The 17,621-nt window shown below is 50.5% G+C and overlaps 1 protein-coding gene across 1 annotated transcript; it reads right to left on the reverse strand.

Annotated features, from left to right (window-relative positions):
- Positions 1 to 15,481: 15,481 nt before the first annotated feature.
- On the reverse strand, positions 15,482 to 16,427 carry LOC139000233 (olfactory receptor 6Z7-like). Its single transcript, XM_070402492.1, is given in 2 exon segments — positions 15,482 to 16,159; positions 16,161 to 16,427. Coding segments are annotated over 2 exon segments (945 nt in total).
- Between the last annotated feature and the right edge of the window lie 1,194 nt (positions 16,428 to 17,621).

The raw sequence follows: 17,621 nt of genomic DNA on the forward strand, positions 1-17,621 counted from the left end.
TATAACCTCACTGGGGGGGCACAGAGCCATGTCACCCCTCAAAGATGCCCACATCCCAGTCTCTGAAACCCCTCACATGGCAAAAGGAACTTTGCAAACGTGATGAAAGCTTTGGACGTGGAGAGACTATTTTGCGTTCTGGGTTGAATTGCATCCTCCCCGCTCCCCCTTCCCCCAAAACTAAGGTTGCACATCTAACCCCCGAGACCTCAGAAGGGAACCTCCTTTGGGAACAGGGTCACTGGAGACGTTGTTAGGAACTTGGGGGGCCTCTGGAACCTGGAAAAGGCGAGGAAATGGATGCCCCCCCCCCACGGAAATCCTCCAGGAAGGGACACAGCCTGGCCGACCCTTGCTCTCAGCCCCGTGAGACCCCGTTAGGGCCTGGGTTTCTGAACCTGTAGGACACCACGTGGGTGTTGCTTTTTTGGAGACTAGTGTGTAGGATTTGTCACCGGGGCCCTAACAGATGCCACAGCCTCCCTCTCCCTCCCCCTCTCCCCCTCCCCCAGTCCCCCAGCCCTCTTGCTGGTCTCACCGGACTCTGCTCCTGTGGCGCCTTCCAGCATCCAAGTAGCTGATGCCCTTGGTCCCCTTCTCGGCCCCACCGGGTCCCGGGGGACAGACACTGTGACCGCGTCTCCCTCAGCATCACACGGGTCCCCGGTGAGAGGGTTTCGGTGGGTACACGGGACCCCCTCCCCAACTTTGCAGATATTACGCTCAGGGAGGAGGTACAGTGTGCACCGATGTCCCAGAAAGAGCCCATGAGCCCAGCCCCATCGAGGCATGGGGCTCCGTGGTTGAGCATCAACCTATGAACCAGGAGGTCAGAGTTCCATTCCTGGTCCAGGGCACAGGCCCGGGTTGCGGGCTCCATCCCCAGTGGGGGGCATGCAGGAGGCAGCCGATCAGTGATTCTCTCTCATCATTGATGTTTCTCTCTCTCTCTCCCTCTCCCTTTCTCTCTGAAATCAATAAAAATATTTTAAAAAACAAAACAAAACAAGAAGAGCCAATGGAAAGAAACATCTGTTAGCACCGGAGAGAATTCGTTGTTCCCACAGAACACAGCTCTCAGGAAATGCAATTTCTCACGCTTGCTTGGCCAACTCATCCTGCCTTCTCTAGACCTATTTTTTCATCTCCTATGTTTTCCATAAGTTGACTTACAAAGAGAAATATGGGCCCTGGCTGGTGTGGCTCAGTGGATAGAACATTGGCTGGCAGACTGAAGGGTCCCGGGTTCGATTCCGGTCAAGGGCACATGCCCGGGTTGCGGGCTGGATCCCCAGTGTGGGGCCTGCAGGAGGCAGCCGATCAGTGATTCTCCCTCTTCATTGATGTTTCTATCTCTCTCTCCGTCTCCTTTCCTCTCTGAAATCAATAAAAACGTATTAACAAAACAAAATGGATAGAGCGTCGGCCTGCGGACTGAAGGGTCCCAGGTTCGATTCTGGTCAAGGGCACGTACCCAGGTTACGGGTTCGGTCCCCAGTTGGCCTCTCCCTTCCTCTCTGAAATCAATAAAAATATATTTTTAAAAAACACTTTTTTAAAAAAAAGAGAGAACCACGCATGTATGCATGGGTGGCTTGGAAAAGGGGCGCTGTCCTGCGCGGGTGCCATCGGCTCTCACCATTGTTGTTATTATTACTTTGTTGCCGCTTTCTCTCCTGCAAACCCTGGGGCTTGCAAAGGCGTTTCCATGTGAAGGTTCCACGGAGCCCTCAGGGGCCACTGAGACATGGGGGGGCCTTGCCTGGCAGGGACCTGGCCCCTTTCCCTCCACGGGAGGCAGCTGGGCGTTTACTATTAAATTGTTATTGGGCCGAACCGGTTTGGCTCAGTGGATAGAGCGTCGGCCTGCGGACTCAAGGGTCCCGGGTTCGATTCCAGTCAAGGGCATGTACCTTGGTTGCGGGCACATCCCCAAGTAGCGGGTGTGCAGGAGGCAGCTGATGGATGTTTCTCTTATCGATGTTCCTCTCTGTCCCTCTTCCTTCTTCTCTGTAAAAAATCAATAAAATATATTTAAAAAATAAATACATAAATTGTTATTGGATTATCAGCTCGGCTTTCCTGGGACGACAGGATCCTGCCGTGAAAAAAAGTCTCAACTCCCCACCCCCCCCCACCTCCTGCCGGTACTCACCGCCAAGGGCAGGCAGCTTGTGTCATAGTTTACAGCGCTGACTTGGAGAGAGCCTGCCTGGGCTCAAGCCCCAGCCCTGCCACTCGCCCGCTGTGTGGCCTTAGGTGAGTTAGTTAACCTCTCTGTGCTTCCCTTTCTTTTGTTAAGTTTTTAAATATATATATATTTTATTGATTTTTTACAGAGAGGAAGGGAGAGGGATAGAGAGTCAGAAACATCGATGAGAGAGAAACATCGATCAGCTGCCTCCTGCACACCCCCTACTGGGGATGTGCCCGCAAGGGTACATGCCCTTGACCGGAATCAAACCTGGGTCCCTTCAGTCCGCAGGCCGACGCTCTATCCACTCAGCCAAACCGGTCAGGGCTCTTTTGTTAAGTTTTTAGGATTGAGTTTATTGGGGTGACATTGGTTAATGCAACTTCATCGGTTTCAGGTGTATAAATCTATAATACGCCATCAGTGTATTGTGTTGTGGGTTTACTGCCCCCGGTCAAATCTCCTGCCACCACCATTTATCCACACACCCCTTTTCCCCTCTTCTGCCTCCTCCTACCGCCCCCTGCCCCGCTGGTAATCACCAAGCTGTTGTCTGTGTCTGTGAGGTTTTGTGTGTTTTTTCCTTAATCCCTTCACCTTTTTCATCCAGCCCCCAAATTCACCGCCCCCCGCCACCAACAGCTGTCAGTCTGTTCTCTGTCAATGAGTCTGTTTCTATCTTATTTGTGCTTCAATTTCTTTCCCTTTTTAAATCATCACCTGAGGGTGATATTTTTCCATTGATTTTTAGAAGGAGTGGAAGAGAGAGGGAAAGACAGAGAGAAACATCGATGGGTTGCCTCCTGCACAAGCCCGGACCGGGGCCGACACCGGGGAGCGGCCTGCAACCCGGGCATGTGCCCTTGACCGGACTCAAACCCGGGACCCTTAGGTCCGCCGGTCGACGCTCTCTCCACTGAGCCACACCGGCCAGGGCTAATTTCTTTATCGGTAATACACAAAAATAACAATGACATCTCCCGCCGCCGTGAAATGGGCATGGCGATTCAACGCAGCCCTCGGAACTGTGCCTAGTCCCTCAAACGCAGTGTGACTTTATTGTTTTCTCCCGGTGGCTGATTCTGTGTTTCTCAGAGCCTCCTGGATGTAAAGGAACACCCCAAATGAGGTGACGGAGAGAAACAGAGACCCTGGGTCTGAGCCGTCAGCCTGGTTGCCGTGTGGCACAGCAGTGGCGCTTGTGGGGCAGAATGAGAGTTTAGGCACTGGCTCCTCAGCCAAGCCCCAGGGTCCTCCACAGCATTTCCCCCCTGCGGTCGCATAGCCTCGCTTACATACCTCTCCTCACGGGGAGCTCAGTCACAGCAGCACTTCTCCACCGAGGATGATGGTTTTCCCAGCGGGGACCGTGTGGCAAAGTCTGGAGACATTTTTTTCCCCCAAAATTTTATGGCTGTGTTCTTTCCTTTTTAATTTATTTTATTGTTGACAGTGTTACCAATGTCCCCCATTTCCCCCTTTTTGTCCCCCTCCACCCAACCCCCGCCCCACCCCGCCCCAGGCCTCCCCACTGCTGTTGTCTGTGTCCGTGGGTTATGCATATATGTTCTTTGGTTCATCTCTCCCTGTGCCTCCTCCCCCTCCCCTCCCCCCACCCCCACTGAGATCTGTCCGTCTGTTCCATGCACCACACCTCTGGACCTATTTTGTTTGTCGGGGGTTTTTTTTTTTTTCTGTTCTTTAGATTCCACTTATAAGTGAGACCTGTGATATTTGTCTTTCTCTGGCTGGCTTATTTCATTTATAGCATTACTAGAGGCCTGATGCATGAAAATTTGTGCAGAGTAGGCCTTCCTTCCCCTGACTGTCGGCACCCGCTTCCCCCTGGCACCTGGGACCCAGGCTGCTTCCTTCCTGCCCCAGCTTCATCAGGAAGGAGGTCCGGAATGACGTCCAGTCTAATTAGCATATTACCCTTTTATTATGATATAGGGTGTCCCAAAATTCACCCAAGATTTGAATTTTGCGTGAGCATTAACAACAACAACAGAAAATAAAAGCCTAATTTTACTTGGTTTATTGAATCAGATTCTAATATCTGTTGCCCTTTGATTTCAATCCTTCAATTGGATAAGCATCACCAAGTACCAATGACGGCCCAGGAGCAGGGACAATGAAGACCAATGAAGACCACGGCTTTGTGTAATGTGCCAGCAAAGCTGTGGAGGCCATTTACCCGATGTGCTATTCCATACATAACCCTATACTGTATACTTTATGAATCAATAAACAATTTACAATTTTTAGTTATGAACCTGTGTTTTCTATCAAAATTACTTCTTGCATGAATTTTGGGACACCCTATAGATACGGAGGCGTTTTTGGTTGTAACAATGGGGGGAGGATGTTTTGGCATTGAGTGGGCAGAGCTCGGAAACAGGGCTGAACACCGTGCAGTGCACAGACAGCTCCCACAGCAAAGGGTCATCAGGCCCCCAAATGCCAAAAGCAATGAGGCTGCTGTGCCGCCTTAGTCTTGAGTCCTCTGAGCCACGTCCGAGGAGACAACCAGCATTTAAATGTCAGCCCTGGCTGGTGTTTGCTCAGTGGATAGAGCATAGGCCTGCAGACCAGAGGGTTCCAGGTTTGATTCCGGTCAAGGGCATGTACCTTGGTTGCGGGCACATCCCCAGCGGGAGGTGTGCAGGAGGCAGCTGATCTCATCGATGTTTCTAACTCTCTATCCCTCTCCCTTCCTCTCTGTAAAAAATCAATAAAATATATTTAAAAATAAATAAATAAAAATCAATGGGAAAATATCCTCGGGTAAGGATTACAAAACAGAAAAAAAAAAAAAACAAGAAAAAGCCCCCAAAAAACTAAATGTCACTTCCAGAGAGCTTGAGGGCTTCTCATGCAAGCCACCTAACCCCCCCCCCACCCCAACACACACACACACACCCTCAAAGGCAGGTGCTATGCTATCTATCGTCCCATTTCCCAGACAGGAAAACCGAGGGGCAGAGGGGTCAAGCGGTGGGCCCAAGGTCTCCCAGCTGGCAGTGGCTGTGCTGGGGTCCCCGCCCGGCTGATGTTCCCGCAGGTGGCAAAGTCTACCCCCAGTCACCCTGGGTGTGAGATGGGAGCCCCCGGATGTGTGAGCAGCCCCACCTACCTGGCTGAGGGGTCCGCCACTCCCCACGGCGGCTGGAGGAAGGCCAGGTCCTCTGAGGGGCAGAGCTGAGTGACAGAGGTCCGGGCTGGTTTCCCTCGCTCTGCGTTGAATCCCCACTTATAAGCTGCGGCAAGGAGGGCGTCAGGGATGGGCCAGCGTTGCCGACTCCCGGTGGCGCTGGCTCAGAGCCATCCATCTCTCATCTTTGGAATTCGTCCAAAGTCTCCTCTGGGGGCTTTCTGTCCCACAGGGGCTCTAGGCTCTGAGAACAAGACTCTTTTTTAAAAATATATTTTTATTGATCTCAGAGGGAAAGGGAGAGAGAGGTAGAACCATCCATGATGAGAGGGAATCATGGATCGGCTGCCTCCTGCACGCCCCACACTGGGGATGGAGCCCACAACCCGGGCCTGTGCCCTTGACCGGGAATCAAACCCTGACCTCCTGGTTCATAGGTTGATGCTCAACCACTGAACCATGCTGGTCGGGCAGGAGAACATGACTCTTTTTGATAGGCAAGGTGTCAGCCATGCCTGCTGATCACAACCTTTCTAGAATGTTCTCTAGAAATACCAAATATTTCCAACATCAAAAGCCACAACAGCCCATGTCATTGAACTTTTTTTTTAAATTTATTGGTTTGAGAGAGAGAAATACCAATTTGTTGTTCTACTTATTTGTTATTATTATTATTATTATTATTATTATTATATATGTGTGTTTTTTGTTGTTTTTTATGTGTCTATTTTATTTATTTATTTATTTATTTTTTAATTGCTTTATTGCTTAAAGTATTACAAAGGGTATTACATATGTGTCCTTCCCCCCCCCCCCCGCCCTTGACAATCCCCTGGCCTCCCCTACCCCTCAGTGTCTTATGTCCATTGGTTATGCTTATATGTATTATTATTAATTTCTAAATATGATTTTTTCTTCCCTCTATTGAATAAGATATTACAAATGTGTCCTTATCCCCCCAATGTCCTCTCATCCCCCCAATCCTGCCCTCACCCTCACCCCCTGTTGTCCACATCCATCACTTGTGCTTATATGCATGCATACAAGTCCTTTGGTTGATCTTTCCCCCTCACCCCCACCCTCCCCTGCTTTCCCTCCGAGTTTTGAGCATCTGATCGATGCTTCTCTGTCTCTGGATCTGTTTTTGTTCATCGGTTTATGTTGTTCAATATAATCCACAAATGAGTGAGAGCATGTGATATTTACCTTTCTCTGACTGACTTATTTCACTTAGCATAATGCTCTCCAGCTCCATCCATGCTGTTGCAAATGGTAGGAGTTCCTTCCTTTTTACAGCAGCGTAGTATTCCATTGTGTAGATGTACCACAGTTTTTTAATCCACTCATCTGCTGATGGGCACTTAGGCTGATTCCAAATCTTAGCTATTGTAAATTGTGCTGCTATGAACATAGGGATGCATATGTCCTTTCTGATTGGTGTTTCTGGTTTCTTGGGATATATTATGTTAAATATTATTTTTATTGATTTCAGAGAGGAAGGGAGAGGGAGAGAGAGATAGAAACATCAGTGATGAGATAGAATCATGGATCGGCTGCCTCCTGCACACCCCCTACTGGGGAATCGAGCCCACAGCCCAGGCATGTGCCCTTGACCGGAATCGAACCTGGGACCCTTCAGTCCACGGCTGACGCTCTATCCACTGAGTCAAACTGACCAGGGCATTGTTCTACTAATTGATGCATTCATTAGTTGATTCTTTTATGTGTCCTGACCAGGGATCGAACCCACAACCTTGGTGTATGGGGATGATGCTCTAACAAACTGAGGCCACATGAGTTATTGGTCTTAGTGTTTTGATCTTGTACCTAGCCATAAGACAAAATGTACTGTATTCACAGAATGGGTTTCCTGGAAGTAGAATTACTCAATTGAAGGAAACTCACATTTTAATTCTGGTTAATTATCCAAACAACACAAACAAGCTTTATCATTGTTTGCCAACTGTGTATAAAGGTATCAAAATTTTTTGCATCTTTCTGGCCAATAGTGGATATATCAGTGCTAAATGTATGCCGTCTCATGGCCAAAAGCCATCTCATTTTTTAAAAATTTTACATTTTTATGGCTTCTAGAGAAACTGGCCATCTTTTTATAGGTCTGTCCATTTGTACACGTTCTTCCTTGAAATGCCTCTACATAAAATATTGGCTGATTTGATCTTTCCTGATTGATCTGTAAGAATTTTTAAAATACATTATGGGTAGTGATCCTTTTTATAATCCTCCCCACCACCACCACCTCCTGGAACTGTCACACATTTTTCTTTAGAATATATATATTTTTTTAAGGCTACAAATTTTCTTGATTTTTAGAGAGGATGGAAGGGGGAGAGAGAGAGAGAAAAAAAAAGAGAGAGAAACATTGATGTGAAAGAGACACATTGATTGGTTGCCTCGTGCATGTGCCCTCCATCCCCCTCCCTGGGGCCGGGATCAAACCTGCAACCCAGGTACATGCCCTGGACCGGGAATGGAACCTGAGACCCTTTGGTGCTAGCGCTGATGGTCTATCCACTTAGCAACACCAGCCAAGGCCATAAATCTATGTATTTTTTGAAGATGGAGTTGAAAATTCTTGCCCCATGATTGCATGTGGGTTGTGGAAGAAATAATAGTGACATAATACATGACAACACATAACATCATAACAATATGGTCATAACCTACATAATACATGACAATTCCTAGCATGAGAATACAGTAACATAATATGATACAATAACCTAATCGTAATATAATGTCTAATAATAACAAACATGCTGACTCTGTGTCATGCACATACATGTGGTATATATGATTACACACACCTGTGATCATATACATATATGATCATATACACACAGACACACCTCGGTCCTCACAATCACCCTATCTGGTGGGTCCTAATATGGTCCCATTTTACAGATGAGGAAACTGAGGCAGAGAGAAATGGTATCCAAAGCCACACACAGAGCGAGAACCAGGATTTGAACTTGGCCACGTGACCCCAGACTTTAACCACCGTGCGTCCGTGTTGGGGCGAGCTCTGGGCTTTGGGTCTGAGCACCTGGGTGAACAGTGATGTCATGTCCTGAGCTGTGGAAACTGTGGGAAGAACAGACCTGCGGACCTGAAGGCAAGGTTCTACTTGGCTGTGGTCATTGAGAAATGGCTGTTAGAAGCTTAAGGGGAGAAGGGCTGCCTGGGATGGGGGTCGGGGATGGGCAGGTCCCGGCTAGAGTATCAATCTGGGGGCGTCATTGGCATAGCAATGTCAGTGAGAGCCACGGTGCCGGGCATCTTGGCTCAGGACATCATGGCCATTAGAGGGAACATGCCCTCACCCTGGCTCCTGGGCTGACTACAAAGTTTAGTGCCTATGGGGAGACCGAGTCCCTCATTAAGAACCCAGAAACGCAACAAATGCCAATTTCTCATTAAGCTCCTGGCGGCTCCCCATGGAGGAGAACTCTGCCCACACACTTTGTGCCCAGGAGAGGTCCCCGCTGGGCGAGGGGGGCTGAGGTCAGGGCGGCCAGGTGGGACCGGAGTAATTGGCCTCCACTCACCGCCAGTAGCCAGGCCCCGGGGCCCCGGAGCTCGTTAGGAACGGGCGGCCCAGACCTCCTGGGAGCTCGAAGGAACTTTTGAACTCGCTGAGCTCATTAGGAAGGAAGCTGGGGATCCGGAAGGGACATGCTCCCAATGGGTGTCTGGCGTTGGTCTGAGAGGGCACACGCCAGGGTGGCGAGGGAGGAGGAGACTTTTCGGCGGGAGCCAGAGTGGCACTGCTGAGCCGTGTGCATTTCAGGCCCATTCGAGGTGGTTTCCTCTTTGTTGTTGTTGTTGTTTTGTTTTGTTTTAATGTATTTTTATTGATTTCAGACAACAGAAATGAGAGGGAGAGAGAGGGATGGAAACATCAATGATGAGAGAGAATCACTGGTCGGCTGCCTCCTCCTGCAGGCCCCCTGGCATGTGCCCTGACGGGGAATGGAGCCACGACCTCCCAGTTCATTGGTCAAAGCTCGACCACTGAACCACACTGGCTGGGCTCATTTCCTCTTTGTAAAAACAGACACGGGGATGAGGACAGGGCTTTGTCCAGGCCCCTCTTTGCATCTTTAGTGACGAGAACAGCAACGAGGCCCTGGCCGGCTTGGCTCAGTGGATAGAGTGTCAGCCTGCGGACTGAAGGGTCCCAGGTTCCATTCCAGCCGAGGGCACATGCCTGAGTTTCGGGCTCCATCCCCAGTGGGGGGTGTAGGAGGCAGCCGATCAATGATTCTCTCCCATCATTGATGTTTCTATCTCTCTCATTCTCCCTTCCTCTCTAAAATCAATCAATAAATTTTTTTTTTTAAAAAAAGAACAGCACCCAGCACAGACTCAGTGAAACCTTGGTGAATGACTGAAGGACTAAAATTATCTTCTTTAATATATATATATAATTTATTTACTTATTTATTTTTAATTAACAACATTTTTTCATGTATATTTTTTTATTGATTTCAGAGAGGAAAGGAGAGGGAGCATCAGCCTATGAACCAGGAGGTCACGGTTGATTCCCGGTCAGAGCACGTGCCCAGGTTGCAGGCTTGATCCCATGGAGGGTCGTGCAGGAGGCAGCCAATCAATGATTCTCTCCCATCATTGATGTTTCTCTCTCTCTCTCTCTTTCCCTCTCTGAAATCAATAAAAAATATCTTTAGAAAATTATTTAATGGCTTGTGCAAGATCACACAGCTACTTGCTACCCTCTAAAATAAAAAATATTTTTTAAAAAAAACAATGGAAAAAATATCCTTGGGTAAGGGATTAACAAAACAACAACAAAAAGCTTAGCAAATCCAAATCAAGTATGGCCTTCCGTTCATTCTGTTTGTCAACTTTTCTGGGCCATGGAATGCCCAGATATCTGGTTAAACGTTATTTCTGAGTGTATCTGTAGGGGTGTTTCCTGGAGAGATTAACGTTTGAATTGGTGGATCCAGTCAACCACTGCCCACCCCCACCCCCAATGTATGTGCGCATCAGCCAATACGCAGCCAGTGTTCAAGTTCCCCAACTGTCGGTCTGTTTGCTTGAATACGTGTCCTAATAAGACCCAGGCATTGCACCTGGTCGATCGGCCTCTTACATTTCTCTTATCATTTTCTTATTTTTATTTTAAATTCATTTTTATCACCCAACCCTGATCCCTCCCTCCCATTTTCCAACCATCAGTTTGTTTGTTCTCTGTGTCTCTGAGTCTGTCTCTGTTTTGCTTATTCATTGGTTTTGCTTTTACCGGTAGATTCCACGTACCAGTGAAACCATATGGCGTTGGTCTTTCTCTGTCTGACTTATTTCTCTGAGCCTAATACCCTCTCGGTCGATCCATGTTGTCACAAATGCCAATATTTCAGCCCTGGCCAGTTTGGCTCAGTGGATAGAGCGTCGGCCTGCAGACTGAAGGGTCCCGGGTTCAATTCCTGCCAAGGGCACATGCCTGGGTGGCAGGCTTAATCCCCAGTAGGGGCCGTGCAGAAGGCAGCCAATCAATGATTCTCTCTCATCATTGATGTTTCTATCTCTTCCTCCCTCTCCCTTCCTCTCTTAATTCAATAAAGAAATATATATTAAAAAATAATAATTATAAAAAAATGCCAATATTTCATTCGTTTTTATGGCTGACAAATATCCCGTTGTATATAGGTACCACATCTTCCTTTTTTCTTTTTTCTTTTTTAATCCTCACCAAAGGATATTTTTTCCATTGCTTTTTAGAAAGAATGGAAGGGATGGAGGAGGGAGGGAGAGCGAGAGAGAGAGAGAGAGAGAGAGAGAGACATCGATGTGAGAGACACACATCACAATGACCAGTTGTTTCCCCCACCTGCCCCGATCGGCCCAGGATCGAACCTCCAACCCTTCCGGGCCTGGGCCGCTGCTCTCATCACCCAGACACATCAGCCAGGGCACCTCATTGATTCTCCACAAAAGCTCTGAGAGGGAGACGCTGTGATACCACGTAATGGAGCGTGAACCGTGCAGGGCAATGCAAGGAGAGGCGTCTGTTCCTTTGGTGCTCACGGTCCGTAGGGGGAAATAGACTTTGTTGAGCAAACACTAAATTCAGTCCCAGAGGCTGTAGGTAGCAGAGAGGTGGCTGGTCGCTTCTTTTATTTTTTAAAAAAATATTTTGATTGATTTCAGAAAGGAAGGGAGAGGGAGAGATTGAAACATCAATGATGAAAGAGGATCATGGATCAGCTGCTTCCTCCACACCCCACACTGGGGATCGAGCCTGCAACCTGGGCATGTGCCCTTGACCGGAATTGAACCCGGGGCCTTTCAGTCCGCAGGCTGACTCTCTATCCATTGAGCCACACTGGATAGGGCAGCTGGTCACTTCTTTCTGGCCCTCTGAGCAGGGGGTCCTGAAAAGGGACATTTGAATGGAGAGCTAGGGAGTGAGACAGGTCCAGCAATGCCAACAGCTGGGGGCACGGGACTGTGCAAAGGCCCTGGGGGGAGGACACAGTGTGTGTGTGTGGGGAGGGGGGACGGGGGAGGGGTGGGATGCAGGATCTTTGGGGGAGGACTCAGTGAGCAAGATCAAAAAGGAGAGTGATGGAGAGGTAGCCACACACCAGTCCACGCAGGACCTGTCAGAGGGAAAGGGCGATAGGAACAGCCCAGGGGAAAGCATTTCCAGGGGAGGGAACGGCCAGCGCGAAGGCCCTGAGGCAGGACAAGCCCTGTGGACGCAGCTCAGGGGAGATGAGGTCACAGAGGTGCCCCGGGCTGCCGGGCCTTGGGGAGGCCTCTAGGTTCATGCCAGGTTCCTGGGGGGCATTCAAGGAGGCCCTGCCTGCGCTGGGGGACAGAGAGTCCGGGCTCCATTCTCCTGTTCCTCCCTCTCCTTTCCTCCTCCCTCCCCAGGTCCCTTGGCCCTGGGTGCGTCCCCTGCACCCGTGAGTCCACGCCGCAGGCCCTGGGCATCCCTGGGCACACACCGCGCCCCCCGCCCCGCCCCGCCCCCTCCGCAGGCCAACCAGAGCTGGGCGCGCAACTTCCCGCTGCTGGGCTTCGAGCACTTGCCCCGGCTGCGCCAGCCGCGTGCTCATCCCTCTGCTCCCCGCGCTGGGCCCAGCCTTGCTCATGCCCCTGTGGACCCTGGACGGACCCCTGCGGCCCTGTGAGCTCGTGTGGCCCTGTGTGCGCCCCTGTGTGTCTTGCATGCGCCCCTGTGTGTCTTCTTGCCCCGTGGGCCCCGCTGGGGACCCGGCTCTCGCTGGGCCGCCTGCTGCTCACGCCCCCGAAGCCCAGGCACAGCGTGTCCCCCGCGGGCTGCGTGCGCACTGCAGGTGCTCCCGGTGGTGTCCTGAGTCCCGACCTAGTGCTTCCTCCTCAAGGGCGTGGCCTGGGACTGCCACGTGGCCATCCGCTGGGCCCTTCACTGTGGCTTCGTATTGAGTGCGCCCCCTGCTGGCCGCCCCCTGCTGGCTGCCACCTGCTGGCTGGCCGGCTTCTCAGCGTCACTGGCCTTGCGGCATCCGCCAACTTCTGTGACGTCTCCCCTCTGCTGGGCCTGGGGTGCGGGACTCCAGGGTCTTCGAGGCCCACGTGTTGGCTGCCACAGTGCTCATCACACTTGTCACCTTCTGTCCCATATCCACACCCTACGCCAAGGTTCTGGCCATGGCCCTCCAGATACCGTGGGCCACCGGGCACCACGAGGCCCTGCCCACAGGTGCCTCCCAGCTGGTTATGGTTATTGGCGACCCAAGGCCAGAGATTCTGGGAGAGCAAGCAAGTGGTGTCCCCTCTTCTACACCCTGGGGACCCTCCCCCACCCTTGACAAGCTCATCTACGGCCTGGGGAATGAGATGAAGGCCGCCCTTGGGAGTGTGGTACGGAGGCAAGATGGATGGGTGGGTGGGTGGGTCGGGGTGGACCCTACGCATAACCTCTTCAGGACCACTTTTCAGTGTCAGAAATTGTTGGTGTCCGTTTTGGCTCAGGATCTATGTGCAAACATGCAGTTTGGCACTCTGATTCCGCCCCCCCCCCCCCCCCCCCCAGCCCAGAACCATCATTTTCCCTCTTTCAGTCCTGGTGGACCTGAGTCCACCAGTCTGTTCTGGCATTCAGTCCTCAGTCCCAATTATTTGGTAGTGGTGGTCAAATGAGCCTGATTTGGGTCAACTACAGTGTATCAGTCAGCAAGAATGCCGTGTAACAAAACCCTCCTAAAACAACAGAGCGTCCTAAAACATGTCCTTGAGTCTCACCAATTATTCCTAGCAGATTGAAAACTGGACACAATGCAGGTATCCATCGACTGATGAGTGGGTAAACAGATCATGGCACATCCATGAAACGGAATATTATGCAACCATAACAATGAAGTACTGACACCCGCTACAACACGCACAAACCTCGAAAACATTGTTAAGTGAAAGGAGTCACACAAAAGACCCAGTATGATATGATTTCATTTGTGTGAAATGTCCGAAATGGGTAGATCTACAGAGACAGAAAGATTCGTGGGTTCTTAGGGCCAGGGGGCTGGTAGTGCTGTCTGATGTGTACCGGTTTCTTCTGGTGGCGATGAAATGTGCAGTTAGATAGCGGTGATGCTCACACAACTTTGTGAATATCCAAAAACACCCCAGAAATGTACATGTTTATTTTTAAAATTAATTTTTATTATTTAAAAATCCTCACCTGAGGATATTTTTTCCATTGATTTTCAGAGAAAGTGGAAAGGAAGGATGGAGGGATTGGGAGGGAGGGAGAGGGAGAGGGAGAGAGAGAGAGAGAGAGAGAGAGAGAAACATCGATCTGTTGCCTCCTGCACTCACCCCAACCTGGGCCAGAGATCGAACCTGCAGCTCAGGTACATGCCCTTGACCGGGAATCTAACCTGTAACCCTTCCATACTTGGGCCAACATGCTAACCACTGACGGACACCATCCAGGGCCAGAATTGTACATTCTTTTTTTTTTTTAATATTTGTATTGATTTTTACAGAGAGGAAGAGAGAGGGATAGAGAGTTAGAAACATCAACCAGCTGCCTCCTGCACACCTCCCACTGGGGATGTGCCCGCAACCAAGGTACATGCCCTTGACCGGAACCGAACCTAGGACCCTTCAGTCCGCAGGCCGACACTCTATCCACCGAGCCAAACCGGTTTTGGCCAGAATTGTACATTCTTAAAGAGTAAAATCTCTAGTCTGAAGATTATCTACTAGTATATATATAGAAGGCTAAGTGTCTGTCCATCTGACTGGTTGCTATGATGTGCACTAACCACCAGGGGGCAGACACTCAGCGCAGGAGCTGCCATTCGTGCAGTGGCCATTTAAAAATAAACAGCACCACGGACCTGATGCTGACAAACCAACACTGGGCTTCACCCAAGTGGGACACAGGTCCCGCCCCCACCCCAGAGCAATACCCCACCAATTCACAGCCAACGCTGCCAAGACCCAGTGTCACAAAATGTGACCCACAGCCCAGCCCAGCCCCCCAACCCAGCCCGGAAACAGTCGATGTGGGTGTCGGGTAATGACATCAGGTAGCAATGCCCGGCTTCCTCTCCCTAGAGACTAGCTTCCTTGGAGTTTCTTTAGCCCAGGAACCTGACTTGCTTTATAGCCAGGAGCAAACATTCTACAGTTTAACCAAATGTCTATGAAGCGTTTTCCTGTGCCTCATCCCATTTGATCCTCACAGAAGTCCTGGAGTAGGTAGACAGGAGACTTGGTAGAATTCTATTTTCTTTTATTTTTTAAAATATATTTTATTGATTTTTTACAGAGAGGAAGGGAGAGAGAAACATCGATCAGCTGCCTCCTGCACGCCCCCTACTGGGCATGTGCCCACAACCAACGTACATGCCCTTGACCGGAATCGAACCTGGGACCCTTCAGTCCCCAGGCTGATGCTCTATCCACTGAGCCAAACCGGTTAGGGCCTATTTTATTTTCATTAGCAAGACGTGAATAGCGATATTAAAATATCTCTTCTAATTAAGTTCCTTCCCATGTGCACGAATTCGTGCACCGGGACACTAGTACCTCAATAAAAATAAAAAGTATTCATACACTGAGATCTCCCCGGTGCCCAGGCCGGGTGGTCAGCCTCGGGGCCAGCCCAGGGTTCTACGGAAAGCCGCCTGGACCTCCTTGTTCCGCAGGCAGTAGATGACAGGGTTGCACATGGGCGTCACCACCGTGTAGATGACAGACAACACCTTGTTCAGATCCATGGCTGCGATGCGGCTGGGACGGGCATAGATGAAGAGAGTGGCCGAGTAGAAGATCCCCACCACCGCCAGGTGGGAGGCGCAGGTGGAGAAGGCTTTGCGGCGGGCGGTGGCGGACGGCATGCGGAGCACCGCCCTCCCAATGGCCACATAGGAGGCGCCGGCCGCCAGGAGCGAACCCCAGAGGATGACGATGGCCGAGATGAAGTCCACCAGCTCGGTCAGGGCCACGTGGGTGCAGGACAGGTTGAGCAGAGGGGAGACGTCACAGAAGAAGTGGTTGAGGACGTTGGGGCCGCAGTAGGACAGGCTGGCGATGCACGAGGTCTTGACCACCGAGACCAGCAGCCCGCCCAGCCAGGAGGCCACGGCCAGGCCCAGGCACACCTGGGGCCTCATGAGCAGCGGGTAGCGGAGCGGGTGGCAGATGGCCGCGTAGCGGTCGTAGGCCATGGAGGCCAGGAGGGTGCACTCGGTGCAGATGAGGGTGATGAAGAAGAAGAGTTGGGTCATGCAGGCCGCGAAGGGCACGTGGCAGGGCCCGCCCCCGCAGCCCCGCCAGCAGGCTGGGCGTGGTCACGGACACGTAGCACATCTCCAGGCAGCTCAGGTGGCCCAGGAAGAAGTACATGGGCTTGTGGAGCTCGCCGTGAGCGCAGACGAGGTAGACGATCAGCGTGTTCTCTAGGAGGGTGGCCAGGTAGAGGGCCAGGAAGACGGCGAACAGGACGTCCCTTACGTCTGGCCTCGTGGACAAACCCAGCAAGACAAACTCCTGTACTCGGGTCAGGTTGCCCAGCTCCGTGAGCCTCTGCATCTGAGAAGAAAAAAAAATACACCCATAAGGCCTAGCCAGTGTAGGTCAGTGGTTACAGCGTCAGCCCTCCATCCAAAGGTTGAAGGGTTCAATTCCTGGTGAAGGGCATGCACCAGGGTTGCAGGTTTGATCCTTGGCCCTGGTCTGGGTGCGTGCAGGAGGCAACCAATCGATTTGTCTCTCTTCTCTCTCTCTCTCTCTCTCTCTCTCTCTCTCTCTCTCTCCTCACTCCTTTCTGCTCTCCCTAAATATAAATGGAAAAAATATCCTTAGGTGAGGATTAACCCTAAAAAACAAACACACCATAAGATATGTTGTAAATCTCCCTCTCTAAACCCAGCATCGCCCTAGACCCAGGCATTGTCTCACCTGAGTCAATGAAATAACCGCATCTGGTTCCTCTGCTCCCACCCTCGCTCTCCGCAGTCCTGATCCATGTAGCAGCCAGTGGGGTCTTTCAAAATAGCAGATCATATAGGGCCAGTCTCCTGATTAAAATGGTCAGATTTCCCCATTATTTTTAGAATGAACTTCATGTTCCTTATCATGGCTTTCAAGCCCCTGATTTTCAGATCCCTGCCTCTTGCTCCAGGTTTAATGCATGTCATGGGTCCTCTTCTCCTATTCATGGGCACTCTTTCCCAAATGCCCTGAAGTACTTCAGGCCTATAAGAATTCCCACATAGCCCTGGCCTGGTGACTCGGTGGTTAGTCCAACGCCCCATGCAACAAAAGGTTATGGGTTCGGCCCTAGCTGATTTGGCTCAGTGGATAGAGCATCGGCCTGTGGACTGAAGGATCGCAGGTTCAATTCCGGTCAAGGGCACATGCCCGGGTTGCGGGCTCGATCCCCAGTAGGGGGTGTGCAGGAGGCAACCGATCAATGGTTCTCTCTCATCATTAATGTTTCTATCTCTCTCTTCCTCTCCCTTCCTCTCTGAAATCAATAAAAATATATATGTATATTTTTAAAAAGGTTATGGGTTCGATTCCTAGTCAGGGCACATATCTAGGTTGCAGGCTTGATTCTTGGTTGGGGCATGGACAGGAGGCAAGAGATAGATATTTCTCTCTCTCTCTCCCGTCCTTTCTCTCTCTCTCTAAAAAAAAACAATAATCAACAAAAACACAATTCTACACTGAACTTTGGTGGTTCTCCTGTGTATGTTGAAGTAGAGAAAAATCCTTATTTCC

This window comes from Myotis yumanensis, unplaced genomic scaffold (genome assembly GCF_028538775.1).
Source record: "Myotis yumanensis isolate MYYU_CA2020_CCGP unplaced genomic scaffold, mMyoYum1.0.hap1 SCAF_23, whole genome shotgun sequence".
Taxonomy (NCBI): domain Eukaryota; kingdom Metazoa; phylum Chordata; class Mammalia; order Chiroptera; family Vespertilionidae; genus Myotis; species Myotis yumanensis.